Source organism: Crocodylus siamensis, chromosome 15, assembly GCF_052110815.1.
Source record: "Crocodylus siamensis isolate JL-2025a chromosome 15, ASM5211081v1, whole genome shotgun sequence".
Lineage (NCBI taxonomy): Eukaryota > Metazoa > Chordata > Crocodylia > Crocodylidae > Crocodylus > Crocodylus siamensis.
In genome coordinates, this window is record NC_143409.1 from 17,981,936 (window position 1) to 17,996,967 (window position 15,032).

The following is a 15,032-nucleotide window of genomic DNA, read 5'->3' on the forward strand; positions in this document are numbered from 1 at the left end:
TAGGCGACTGTGGCATTGATGCCTATGCAGTCAGATGGATTGCAGATTGGCTGAAGGGTCATACTTAGAGGGTGGTAGTGGACGGGTCATATTCGACCTGAGGGAAAGTGGGCAGCAGAGTCCCCCAGGGCTTGGTCCTTGGGCCCGCGCTGTTCAATTTCTTCATCAGCAATTTGGACGACGGGGTGAAATGCAACCTGTTTAAATTCACTGATGATACCAAAATTTGGGGTGAGGTGAGCACGCTAGTAGGGAAGGAAAGATTGCAGCAAGATCTGGAGAGGTTACAGGAGTGGGCTGACATAAACAAGATGCATTTCAATAGTGGCAAGTGCAGGGTGCTGCACTTAGGCAGTAGAAACCAGCAGCACACTTATAGAATGGGAAACTCCCTTCTTGAGAGCATGGAGGCAGAAAGGGATCTTGGAGTCATTATTGACTCCAAGCTGAACATGGGCCGACAATGCGAGGTCGTGGTTGGCAGGGCTAACCTCACCTTGTCGTGCATCCACAGGTGCATCTCAAGTAGGGCCAAGGAGGTGATCCTCCCCCTCTGTGCGATGCTGGTCAGGCTACAGCTGGAGTACTGTGTCCAGTTCTGTGTGCCCCATTTCAGGAGGGATGTGGACAACATGGAGAGGGTCCAAAGGAGGGCCACCCGCACGATCCGGGGACTACAGGGCAGACCCTACATTGAAAGACTGCGGGACCTGAACCTGTTCAGCCTTCACAAGAGAAGGCTGAGGGGGGACCTGGTGACCGTCTATAAACTCACTAGGGGGGACCAGAAGGGTTTAGGGGAGACACTGTTTCTCCGAGCGCCCCCTGGCATGACAAGGAACAATGGACACGAGTTATTAGAGAGTAGATGTAGATTAGACATCCACAAGAACTACTTCACAGCCAGGGTGGCTAGGAGCTGGAACCAACTTCCAAGGGACGTGGTGCTAGCTCCTACCCTGGGGATCTTTAAGAAGAGGCTTGATGCCTACCTGGCTGGACTCATTTGAGTCCAATCTTTTTCTCCTGCCCAGGCCGGGGGTCGGGCTTGAAGATCTACAAGGTCGCTTCCGACCTGACTTCTGCGATTCTATGAAAGAGTCCAGTGGAGGGAAACAAAAATGGTGAGGGGACTGGGGCACATGATTTATGAGGAGAGGCTGAGGGAACTAGACGTATTTAGCCTGCAGAAGAGAAGACTGAAGTGGGATTTGATAACAGATTTTAACAACCTGAAGGGTGGTTTCCAAGAGTATAGAGCTAGACTGTTTTCAGTGATGGCAGCAAAGGAAGTTTAGGTTGAATATTAGGACAAACTTTCTCACTAGGACGGTGGTGAAGCACTGGAACAGGTTACCTAGAGGGGTGCTGGAATCTCCATCCTTGGAGGTTTTTAAGGCTCGACTTGATGAAGCTCTGACTGGAATGGTCTAGTTGGGGCTGGTCCTGCTTTGAGCAGAGGTTCGGACTAGAGACCTCTTGAGGTCTCTTCCAACCCTCATTTTCTACAATTCTATATGGTACAACATGAAACAGTATCAGCAACACAGGCTGAGAGCATCTCAGGCCAGAATACCCCAGATCATGGTGGCTGGGGTATTCACCTGGGAAGTGGAAACTGCAGGCTCCGATCACCTCTGGTAGAGGAGGGGATTGAGCTCTGGTCTCTCAGGTGCCTATACGCAAGCCAAGAGGCTGCTCCAACACGCTGCAATTACAGCACATCGGAGCAGACTCGCTTAATCAAGTCTGGTGGAAAGTGGTAATTACTGCACTCCAGCCTGCCCCCATGTCTCATGTATCTGCATCCTCAAGCTTCAAAATGGCGGTGGGGGTGCTTTAACTAAAGCTTATTCTACAAGCTTTAGTTAAAGCGTTCCTGTCACCATTTTGAGGCTCTGGGCACTTTCATTAGAGTGCTACTGGGAGCCACTCAAATTAAAGCACCCTCCCCACTCCCAGAGCACACGTAAACCCCCGCCTCGTAGCCTGGATGAGAGCTCTAAGGCTGTTGGATACACAGTGGGGTATGAAGGGAAGCACTGGGACCACCTCCTCCAGTGGTGTCTAAGCCTAGGCCTTTGTTTCCATTGCTTTGGTTACATAAAAAATGCTTGGAATGAGGGAGAAGGGGAGGATCGATCTGTGAGGAGGGAACAGCACATTTTGTGCTACCTGAAGTGCTTTTTTTTATTTTCAGTTTTTCGTTGTGGTAAGAAACAATGGCAACATTGGTCCAAATATGTGGGGTTTTCCCAGTCCAGCCACCAAACTAAACCATCTGTTGATTCAAAGAGCCCGGCTCATGAACTCATAGATTACAAAAACACTTACAAAGATCTTTTCCCCTTGTTTGTTTCACATTATACGTTCACTGTCCTTTCTGTTAAAAGACTCTGAACAAACAGGGGATTAACAGAATAGTGGCTTAAAGCCACGGTTTATTCCCTTTGTGCTGCAAAATTTCATAACGTAAAGAGAGCGAGAAAGTTGTATTGGTTCCACATGACTTTAATTCTAATATATCAAAGCTGCCAGCACTAGAAGAGTATGGGAAAGGAGCTCTGCTAATGTTGTTCTGGCTTTGCATCTCTGTATTTAATCACAACTTTTGTCAAGCTGGCACCATCTGCTTCATTACCTACCAAAACCAACAGGTGACCCAGTGTTAATATTCATCCCCTCTTACTGCACCTACCAGCTGATTGACCATGTTGGCATCCCGTGTCAGGCACAGATTTCTCCTCTTGTTCCGCTGGCTGCTGTAAATCTGAGGGCTGCAAGTGAAATACCTCTTTCATCACCCCCTGGGCTCTCCCTAGGAATGGCCTCAGATGGAGTTGCTTAGTAGATGAGGGAACCTAGATATGCAACCACCCACTGTAAAAAATTATAATAAATAAATAAGGATTTTTCTTAATTTTGGAGCTCAGTTTTTATTGCTTAACTCTGCTCTTGGTCTGTTTTAGAAATCTTCCAAGCAGTCACGGAAATCTCCCGGAGATGAAGATGATAAGGACTGCAAAGAGGAAGAAAATAAGAGCAGCTCTGATGCTGGAGACGCAGGCAACGACACAAGAAACACTTCTTCAGATTTGCAGAAAACCAGTGAAGGGGTAATCTTCCCTTAATGCCATTCATCTCCCATGCTGTTTGTTACCACAGCACCTCAGAATAGCAAGGGAAAGTCACCATGTGCAGAGGCCTACAAGCATCCTCTCGGTCCTAATTAAACCTCACAACAGGGTGCAAATAGCACCAAGGCCAGATGTGGGGCCCTGCACAGGTGTGAGCTTCACTCTGTGCAAATGAACAATTGCATACGTTAAAGCCATGACCACTCCTCTCACTTCCAGGTTACTGTCCCTGGAGTCAATGGCATTGTACTGATGCTCAAACAAAGAAGAGGGTAGAATTGGGCCTTGTGTATACTGTGCTGTGGGTTCCTAAACTGGGGGCCTGCTTAACCTTTCATGCTCATTTTATACCTGCCCAATTCCATGGCTTTTCTGGAGTTCATTCAGATCTTTACAAGTATCATTGGCAGGATCCATGTGTGCAGGTTTCTGAGCGGCCTTGTCTTGGGTTACCCTGTGCTGAAATGGGGGAGTATCTTAGGATTATGCACATCTGATACAAACCTAAACTCCATCTTCCTCTCAGAATTGTTCCACATGCATTCAAGTCCACTGCACTCCTGGCATTGCTACTAGGAGCTTATTGGGCAGTGAATTTCTGTGTCTTAAAAGAAAGAGTTTCACACATCATTCCAGTCTATCCAAATGGGTGAACACCAGCCACCTAAAAAAAAAAAAAGCTTTCCTGTTCTCTCTTGTCCTTCTCTGTTTCCTCGGCCTGGGTAGCAGGCTTGCTGTGGCCAAGTAAGACCTGGCTAGACACTAGGCTAAGCCCTGGTGCAGAAAAAAGTCAGGAGGTGAAGCCAGGTGTAGAGTTTACTGCTCAGGTAGTGAAACTGGATGAATCTGTGCAGTTCAGGAATGGGAACGTGGTCTCTAGGGAATGGTCGAAATGCTCGATGCCCAATTCAAATGAACCACTACACTTAAAAACACCGTGGTGATATTTCTCCCATAAGGATGAAATCCACGCACCTCTTCCTACTGGCTGAAGCATGAGGTAGCTACAGCTGCATAGAGGTTATGAGAGTGGGATGTAATCCATCACCCCAGAGCGTGGGCAAGAGGGTTGCCAGCCCAAGAATTTTTTTTTACTAGCAATCCGCAGGCTTTTTGCTGCCAATTCAACTTTTTATTGACGTATGTTTTATATAATGTAAATGTAACCCATCTGCCAGGCCCTGGATGACATTGACAAGGGCAGAGTTCAGATTGAGGGTTTTAACACCAAACATTAAAAAAAAGGATGGTTGTCTATAAAAAGAAGAAAATGTTCTTGAGTTGGGAATCCTATTAGACTGTATCAGTGGTTTTACCCTGTGCTTCCCTACTCACATCTATGCTTTGAAGCCCTGACTGCAGTCCACCAGTCCTGCTCCCTCTGTCCCAGCACGGACCCCCAATCATGCTGCCTTTCCTTCTCCTGGCTTGCAGATTTGTCCAGACCCCACCCCTGTACCTTCAAGATGAGCAACTGTTAAGATGGAGAGAGAGCCAGAGGGACACAACAGCAACACATGTAGGCATCTATGCAGAAGCCAGCAAAATATGGCCTGTGGGCCACATCCAGTCCACTAGATGATTTTCTTTTGGCCTGCGGGCAGGTACCCACCAATTAATTGTATCCAGCCAGCCTGTAGATGCCCCTGCCGTGCTCTGTATGGGGCTGAGCCCCACCCATTCCCATCAGAGCAGCGTGGTGTGCTCCCACCCTCACCCATGGGAGGGTCCTGGCCCTGGCCAGGGTGCACAGCTTCTGGCAGGGCTGATGCTGCCACTTCTGCAGCCACCCAGGGAGCTGCTTGGATGCCCCAGCCTCCAGCGGCTCCTCCTCCTGTCCCTGCTCAGCATTCTGGGCAGCAGGTAGGCAAGCACTGTTAGGTGTGGGGGAAGCTGCAGCTGAGTGGGAGCATGGGGCCAGAGCTGGTGGGAGCACAGAGCCCAGGACCAGGGCCAGTGGGAGCACAGGGCTCCCCACAGCTCACGTACAGCTCCCAGGTCTCAGCTGAGAGCCACTTGCAATGGAGCCAGTGGCCTGGCCCCACTTCCCGTTGCCACATGCAGGTTCCAGGACTCGGCCAGGAGCCCCGTGCGATGGATCCTTGCCAGCTCGGCCTCACTCCCTGCTGCTCTGGCCGGGTTCTGGGATATACACATGGCAGCAGGGAGCAGGGTCAAGTCAAAGGTTCTGTTAGGGAGGTCTCCTCCTGGTGGCGTGCAGCATCAGCTGAGTCCTGGGATCTGCATGTGAGCTGTGGGGAGTCCCGTGTGATGGAGCCAGCAGCCTGGCCCTGCTCCCTGCCACCACGTGCAGATCCTGGGACTCATTCAGTGCCATGCACTGCCAAAGGGCTCCACCTGCCATGGACCATGAGTTCCCTGAGGGCCTGCTGCTGCTACTGGCAGCAAGGACTGTGCACCATGGCAGGGGAGGGGGTAGGTAGGGGCCCCCACAGCCCACCACACCCATGCAAACACTGGCACACCTCATGCATACCCACACCCTCCACACACCCCCACAAACTACACACCTACACCCAATCCCTTCCCCACACCTCCCACACTCTCCATACCACCCCCCCAACCATACACACCCCCATTCACAAAATACAAAAGGAAAACTTTTGGGGCAAAGGGAGGGATTTCTGGTGGTAAAGGTCAGGGGTTAGGGACAGGATTTCTGGTCCCAGGATGTTGACCAGGGGGTGGGGCACCTGTCAAGGGGCAGGGCTATCCTTGCAGCCCTCGATGGCTCACCAAAACTCATTAAACAGTCCTCCACCTGAAATAATTTCCCAGCCCTGAGCTACAGTCTCCTATGACCCCCCAGACCATGGTGAGAGCTCCCTGCAGGTGCAGTGCTGCTCAGACACCAGGTGGTGCCGTCGTGCTCAGTCTCTCCTTCAAGTTCATTGCTACCACAGCTCCAGATTTTTTTATGGACTTGATGGACAGGTTTTTTTGCTCTTTTTTTTTCTATGTGCTGCCCATAAATTGTCAGACAGCTGGTAATGCTGAAGGGCAAGAGGAAGGCTGCTCAGCAGCTCGCCTCCTCCCTTGAGATGTATAAGTGCAAGCTCCAGGGCTGCTCGCTGCAGGCATTACCAACAATTTGAGGGGCTGGTGCAGAGTCCTGCCCTGCTGTGTGCTAGGGGCCAGAGGCCCATGTAGTCTCAACCTGTGGTTCCCCATCTTGCAGGCTGAGGGGCTGTGAGGGGTTGTACTGCACCTGGCATCTCTTTCAGCCTTACAAATTAACACTCTTTAATAAAATGGTTTTACTAATGGGGTGTAAGCAGAGGTAGGTCTAATGGAAGCCTCAGATCAGAGCATGGGCATACTCTGAGGGACGTGCAGATCACAGCTTCTGCTCTAAATTATATATCAGCATGGTTATATATATTACATACGTTATATCTTCCTTGGTGTTTCTACTTGGTAAATTTCTACTTTAAAAAAATGGGGGCATCTCCACCTCTTCGACTCTTCCAATGCAGACTGGGTGCAATGCCAGGTGATATGCTGCAGTCAGACATGCATTATTGAGCTTGGTGCTAGGCAACAGGTCGTCACGGAGGCGGTCTTGTTTTCCTCCGTGAACTTAGAGCTGGTTTGCACTAGAGGAAAATCAAGCTCAGTACCTGCATGTGGCCACAAGATGGCACCAAAACCATAACAGAAAACCATCCCTAGGGCCCTGCTGATTCCGTGGCTGGGGAGCTATAGCATCACTTGGGCATTGTGCAAGAGCAGAGAGGGAAAAGCTGCTGTTTTGCAACATCTTTTGCTAACGAAAAGGCTTTGGGTGTGGGTGCCTTGAATTCTAGTGACTCAATCCTGTTTAACACTGCTTGCAGGAAGGTGGATGGTCTGCTTTTCATCACCATCAGCAGCAATTACTGTACTTGTATAATGCCTGGAGTTCTCAGATGCATTGTGGGCATCTCTGATCTTCAAAGGGGAGGGGAGTTTGCCTTTTAATCACTTTCTTTGTTCAAGTTGTACAACTGATGTGTCTTGATTTTTAGCATGTGTTAAAATCCTTCTGCCTCTGCATGATGTCTGTTTAGCTGGAGAAGCAGCACACTGAGATTGACCATCAGGAGTATATGGCACACACACTGTGACCCCCTCATCAGTATACTCCTGAGAGCATTGCCTTGCCTGTAAGACTGGTGTGAGTGGGTGACTGATAGTGGGCAGACAACAGTCATAGGCAGCTGTGGATGCTGCTGTGAGAAGCACTGTATTGTTGCATGTGTAGTAAAGCCACTGCAGAAAGAGGAACAGCTGCTGTGGCTCTGTGTGCAAAGCAAGCACGTATGGGGACTAGAACCAGATGAGGAAGAATTGTGCCCCACTCCTCGATGATACACTTGCTCTGTAGTCTCAGGGCACATCTACGTGACATGATAAATGCACAGTAGACTAATTCTACGGTACATTAGCTCATCATGGCAAAAGTCATGCTATTGTGCTAGTGCACCATAGAATTAGTCTACTGCACATCAACATCACTTAAACGGCGTGTGCCGGTGCTACTGCACAGTAGTATGTTAGTCACCTAGTGTGCAGTAGTAATAACAGGTACTAAACATAATGCACAGTACTAAACAAAATGCACTGTAACCACAGCGCATTAATGCACATGTAGACATGCCCTCAGTGTATCATTATGGTAGCACAAGAATATGTGCCCATGTCCTCTAAAGCCCCTTGAGCTTTGAGCTGTTTCCATGCTGTGAGCACCTAGATGCAGCTGTTTCTCAGGGATGCTGCCGCTTGCACTTTTGTTGTGAATCTCATGATACTTGGTGCTTCCTCCAAGCGCCTGGAGCCAGGCAGTTATGTGAGAAGCTTGACTATTTTGTTTTGTTTTTCACTAAATGTCTGGTACTTGTGGCTATAGGCAAATACTCAAGAGCCTGAGCAAGTGTGCTTGGCAGTGTCATAGCCAGAGGCAAATAAAAAGAACCCAAAATCTGTTGTTTAAAACACCATGATCTTTGAGCCAATCTCATGGTTTGGGGGGTCTGACTCATGAGTTTTGAGTGCCTAAGGCTAGCAGTGCTCCCAGTGTCACTCTTGCTTTAGCTCCATAGCTTTTCCCTCCACATCTGCTTCTCTGCCCTTGTATGGCAGGTCTGTTGACTGCCACTCCAAGAGAGATCCAGGTCTCCTGTAAGTGAGATGATCTACCTGCAGCTGCTAAATTCACACTAGCTTCCTAGCATATCCCAGGGTTCAATGGTTCTTCTCCTTTGCTGCTGCTGTTGGCCTGGCTGCCCCTTCTCCAGAATAGTACCTCAAAATCACTGCATCCCATGCCCAAACCTCTGCAACTCTTCCCAGAGGTGCTGTGAGCCAGTGGCCAGAGAGACTACCCACCCGTTGAAGAAGGGCCTTTGCTTTGAAATACTGGATTGCACATCTGAGCTCGGGCGTCTGCAAAATCTCACTTATACCGAACATTCCTGTGGACATTTACTCATCTCTGAATGTACTGGGAGCTTTTCCAGTGTAAATCCAGCTTGTAAATCAGTAAGATTATATGAAAGCAGATTTACTTTCTGCACCTAAACCCCCGGGGGGGGGGGCATTGGGTTTTTATGGGGACTCTGAAGCACTTCCACTACTCTGGAGACTCATCTACTTGATTTTTTTAAAGTGTACCTTGCAATAGCATGTGCAGCTGATGTGATTGAATGGCAGTCCCCCTGTGCAAGGGTCAGACCATGTGCTGAAGATATGACTCAAGAGAAAGATATCTTTGCCTGCTAGTATTTTATATTTTGTGCCAGAATGGAGGAGGTCACCAGTCAGAAGGAAGCAGATTCACAGTGTCTTTGGAAAAAAATGGATAAATTGGAAAGAAGATAGGTGTTTGTTTCTTGGGACACAGCCAGGGCGCTGCAGTGTGTTATGAGGTCAGTCTGCAAATCTGTTCAGTCACACTGGTGATCAGTGTCAGACACCAGGATTGGTGAACCTACTCCTGAGGGTAACTGTTTGCCAAGGCAATTAAGTCCAAAGTGAGCATCATCTTATGCTACCACTCCAGGGAGAACATCTTCAGAACCGCTTGTGTTGGAGATACATTTGCTGTCCTGCTTCTGCAGAATATTGACAGTTCCAGTGATTCCAGACACCTTCTGTCACAGCTAACGAGAGATCACTTTTGCCCTGCCTGTGCTACAGTAGTAACCCTGTCTACATATGGTCAAGTTATTTTAGAGGAACACAGCTTCATTTTGATGTATCTCTAAGCTAAAGCATGCATCTCTGACGTGCTTATGATTGATTGGGAGTGGGGGAGAGGTGCTTTTGTTCACATGCCAAATATAAACTATGTTAAAGCCTTGTGAGAGGTTTGGAGTTGTGTCCATATAAAAACACATCATTTATGGGTGGGTGCATCCCCACAAGTGCTCATATGTGGTTTGTGGCACCTCAGAGGCACTGCAAACAGCACACACAGCACTTGCACCTGTGCACCATGCTGCTAATTTGCAGCATGGTGGTGGGGTTTTATACCAGGAGATCCCAGAGTCAAAAAATAAAAAAAACACTGCTAAAAAAAGCAGCATTATGCATGCAACAGCAGTGTGCCCTGCCAGAAGCTGGAGCCATGCTATGGCTGCTGGCCAGGCTCTGAGTGGCCAGCTCAGTGTCACTGCTGTCCTGGTAGGTCCCCAGGATGCCAGGTAAGGCTGCTGGGGCCAGCACAAATGCTGGCCTTAGCCTCCCTTACCCCAACCAGATCCCTTTGCTGTGCACCGGAGCACACATGCAGGAGCATGCCTGGGGACAAATAGTGGCACAAATATATGCCTCTGCTGTTTGTCATGTGGGAAACGTGCACCCCTGCACACGTGTGCTTGTGGGGATGCACCCTATGTGTCTATTAAACTGGGAAACATTATATGGGTATTCTACAATTGTTATTTCATAACAGAAGATCAAATATTGGCATAATCTCAGTCATAACCCCTAGGAATTTCAGCTATGCATGTGTGTGCTACCTTTGTTTAATTCATTCATGGCCGTGTGGCCTCTAAAGCAAGGTATGTGGCATGACTTAGGTGAAGGCTGAGTAGAAGGTAGTTAGAAATTAAACAAGCTGAGCTGGATAAAGAATGCTGGGTGTGTGTCTCTTCACTAAGGACTGGGTCCTGCAGTCATTGTGACAGGAGATAAGCAAATATTCCAATCCCCATCCTACAGGTAGAGAAGCTAACTCCAGAGAGGCTAAGGGAATTAACCAAGATGACAGAAAAAGGAAATGTGAGAATATGGGCATCATTAACTGCAATCCTATGCTCAGTTCTTCTGCTGTGGTTCCATGTGCCAGTTTACTGATTCCACACTTTTTAAAGCCAAACTCTTTGCTGGACCCATTTAATGTTGCGTGCCACGTTCACCGCACTGCCTCTGTGCTGTGCCCAGCACTACCAGGAAGCATGTCACCTACTCAGCATGGCTTCAGGTGTGCCAGCTCCCAGAAGTATGGCACTATAGGCACCATAGAGCTCATGCCTGGCACTGCTCTAAGGCCCTCCATCTTGGGCATATGTATTGACATTTGCCAATGCTCAGTGCCACTCTAAAGTAACTATATTGCATCATTTTTAAGAACTGGCATGCACGGAGCAGGAGTGTGTGGGACCCGCTCTACAAAGGTGTTCCAGACAGTACAGAGGGAATGGAGACATGCCCAGCAACCCGGAGCATTTACAGAAGAAAAAGCTCACCTTCAGTGAAAGCCCATATTGGAAGTGTGGTGTGTGCAGATGATCTTTGCAAATGCTTGGAGGGGGGCAGGGGTAGATCACGCCTGGACCTTTTATCTGGCCTCCTGTACTAAGCTGTGGCCCCACAAAATGGTGGAAATAGTGTCTGGTATGGGGAGGGGAAGTCACAACCCTACCACACAGCTGGTTTGTGACAAATAGTGGCATCTAAAATGTACATCTTAGGGGCAAAATATTCCAACCTCTGCCTCTCTTCTTAATGCCAGCTAGTGGCCATCAGGAGCATTTCGAAGGCAAGTGGATGGAGGTGACTAATCCTTTGGTAATTGTCTTAACAAGTGTCTGCACCTCCCTTTGAGAGGAAGAGAGACCACACAAGAGCACTTCCAAGCAGCACCTCTGAAGCACCTGTAAGTATAGCCTCAGTGATGTGCAGGCAGGAGAGAGAACAGTGTTAGTTGAATGCTCCAGAGAGGAGCACAAAGCACTCACAGAGCAGGCAGGTGGGGACAGTGCCCTGTAACCCACCTTCATGTGCACGCTTATGTTGTAACAACCCCTACCCGTAAGCAGTCGGTGGGGAGAGATGAGGGCCAACACCAAACAGCCAGAGCTCTGTTACTTGGAGGTGACACCTCCAAGCCCCGGTTGTGGACCAGGATTTCCAGCTTTGTCATGCAGCCGTAGGACAAAAAGATGGTCCCTGCCCCAAAGAACGCTTTGCTCTCGCAGGTCGCAGCTGCTTGTGAGCTCCCGTTACTGGCAGTGGTAGGAGGCAGATTCTGCCTGGGGCAGAGAAACGCAGCCACTCCGTCATGGGGTTACTCGGAGCACTGTCTGGTGGCATCTAGAGGGAGGGAGATCAGGCAGGGCCCTACTAGTGGTTCAGCAATGAAATGTGTTTTTTCCTCTTTTCTTTCAGATCCCGGTAAGGTGGAAATCCTGTTTCCCCAGCAGTTTACTCCCTATCCCTCTCTTTCTTGATGTTAATGTTTTAAATAACCAAAACAAATACAGTATTAGTTTCTTCTCTGACTCAGTGTGCTGTGTTTCTTTCTGTCACCAATTTGTGGGGGCAAATAGGCCCAGCGTCACACAGGAATCTTTTTTCACAAATGAACCGTTGCAATAACAAAACCTTGCATAAGTGTTTGGTCATACAGCACTACGCACTTTCCTGAAACTGGACACACATTAGTGAAACCTTGTGAAGTGGGTAGGTATCACCATCTCTGTTTGTGGAGAAACTAAGATACAAATGCAAATGACTTGCCCTGACTACACAGGGATGGTCTGATCCTGCTCCCACAAATATCAATGGAAGTAAGAGATGGAACAAGACTACGCATTTCCTCCTGGTAGCTCCTGGAGCTAGAACAATTACTTAATTTTTTGCATGAATTGGTGATTACTATCATGGAAAACCACTGGTTTATTATATTTTGGGGTATTCTGCAAGTTTCAGAATGAAATTATCGGGAGAAAATTAAAACCCATCCACATACACAAACTAAGCTACTGATCACACCCTAAATGTTCAAGCCATGTTCTTTGCCATTTTGTGATGTGTGTGTTTCATGTAACATAAGCTCTTTCCTCTAAAATAAAAAAAATCAAATTTTGCTAGTGAAATATACTGTGAAGTTATAGTACTTATAGCCCTGCAGTGTAAGGATAAGGCATTGATTTTGACTTAAGTTCTTCAAAGCTTAATGCATCGTCCTTCATTAAGTAACATTTATTTTTCTCTCTCTCTTTCAGACTTAACCAACATAATGACTGCTGAACATTAAGGGAAAACACAAGAAGGTTACATGTTTGGTTGTCTAATATTCTTGGATTTGATATGAGTCACCACATCTATTCATTAGTATCATCAACAGCATCCCAGTTTGTATGCACATTATTCACATTCCTATCTGTTGTGTTTGCAGAAATGACATTTTACCCTTTTTCTAAGGGTTACCTTTTGATTTTCATATTTGGTTGCATGAAGTTGCCCTTTTCCAGTGGCTGAGGTTTATGAAGATATTGCAGACTTGTACACATTTTAGATGCCTTTTCTAAAGAGAAAAGGTGAAACTCCAAATTAAATCATTTTAAGTCAGCATTTTTTTAAAACAAGTAAACCTTAAAAATGAGTTTCTTACATGCAAAAACCACAAAAATCTATTCCACCTACAAACATAACTTTTAATTACTCTATAACCATCCTTTCTTGTTTTTTAATTAGTTACAACATGAAAGAAAAATTCTTCTTCAGTTAAGATCATTGCAAAGGTCAATAATGTAATAAAATACCTTTCCTTATTAGAAGTACCTAGCTAGTTATACTCTTACTACTTCTCAAAATCATGATGTAATGTACACTATCTGACTTAGTTCCTATATGTGGAGTTAGTGAAAGTCTTTTTTGTGTTTCTTAGATTAATACAAGGATTTTTTCCAATGCCAACACAATTTGAGCTCATTCATTTGGATGCTTTACATTTTTAAGCTTATTGTGATACACAACCCTATGGGAAACCAAAACAAAACATCAAATTTTGAATACTGAAAGGCTTAAAAAAAGGATCCTGTCATTCTTCTGATTTTTTTTTCTTTTGGAAATAGAACTAGACTAGTAAGTAAGCATTCCAAAACCATTATTCTGTGTACATTATTGTTGCTATTGTGATAATAGAGAATTTTATTTATTTTTATGCCAGCTTTTATTGTGAAAACATATTTAGTCTGGTTTTATCAATCCTTGTTATGCTTGTCCTTGGAACATCTTTTGCGTATTCAAGGTTTGTAGTTGACGAGTTTACTGTAAAAAAAAAAACAAAACAAAAACAAAACAAAAAAATGTATTGTTTTTACAGAATAAATTTATTGGAATGTGTATTGGGAGTAAGGTTTGAGGTTGTAAGCAACTAAGTTAGCGTCATATTTGGCTTCATACGTGTAATAATGTGAGGTATTAATGTAACTCAAGTATTAAAGCAAAACATTCTGTTAACACTGAGTTGAAAATAGATACAAGTGCAGGTGAGATCTTTATTTTTTTCTGTACATTGCCTTTTTTTGGATAACAGGAGGTTATTAAATTCACCTTGACTGTATTCCAAGTTTCTCTGAGAGCATTAGAGCTAATGCTGAGGGCATGATACCTACTTGTAAGACAGCATGTGCTACCATAGATCCTTGGGGAGGATGTAGTGGGATGGAGCTGACCTGAATTGTAATATAGATGGGAGGATTCCACACCCAAAAATCTGGGTTCTAAGCTCCTTTTTGCCAAAAAAGTATTGACTGATATGTGCTGTCCCTTGCCATTTTGGCTGGAGGGGGACAGCATACATTCTTTCTTCTGAGCACTGCTGTGAACAACCCTGCAGGGTTTAACAGCGAATGTCAAAGGTATGAATTTTTCCCTGTTTTGAAAGTTCCCGTGCATAGTGTGAAACATGCATGTGCATGAACCAATGCTTTTTTCATTAATGCTCAGACTGGAAAGAAATGAAAATGCTGTAAATCAAACCTTCCAGCAATTCAGCACCCAAGACTAAAATGTTCCCAGTTAAATTTATCAATTATTTTTATCCACAGAAGAGGCACAAAAATGTACTATTTTTAGCATAAACTCATGAAATGTAATAGCTGTAGTTCTGATTGCAGTGAAAATGTAAAGCCCCCAAACCTCTCACTAAGGTCTATATTAGCTGTGGCTTGTTTATGGCAAAACCTCACTAGCAAAATGGCTGCAAAGAGAAGTGCAACAGAAAGCCTCCTCTGAAAATGCTTGGTTGTATTTAAAAGCCCAATTCCTCATTGTTCTGAGCACTGGCCCCAACTGAGCAACACGTGTAAGCACATGCCCAGCTTCAAGCATCTGAGAAGTCCTCGCAGAATAGAGCCCTTAGACAGCACTGATTGAACTGATTTGATTTGCTTCTTTCATGTAGAGAGTTGTATATTAAAAGTCAATAGCGTCTTAAAAGATTTCTTGAGATTTTTAACATGGCTGACCCACAAGAAATTCCTTTTGACTAATAAAACATGTGCATGTGACAGAGTTCTGTATGTTAATTGTTGGCACGTCCATATATTAACCCCAAAAATGTTTCCGATCACTTTGTACAAGTTGTTAACACTGAAATAA

The 15,032-nt window shown here is 46.0% G+C and overlaps 1 protein-coding gene across 1 annotated transcript in view; it reads left to right on the forward strand.

Moving 5' to 3' along the window:
- The window catches only part of HDGFL3 (HDGF like 3), a 59,262-nt gene extending 44,316 nt beyond the window's left edge, over positions 1-14,946 (forward strand). Inside the window, exons 5-6 of the mRNA XM_090030190.1 lie at positions 2,970-3,116; positions 12,650-14,946. Coding sequence (XP_089886316.1) covers positions 2,970-3,116; positions 12,650-12,655 — 153 coding nt within the window. The 3' untranslated portion in view covers positions 12,656-14,946. The remainder of the gene's footprint in view (positions 1-2,969; positions 3,117-12,649) is intronic.
- The last annotated feature ends 86 nt before the right edge of the window (positions 14,947-15,032 follow it).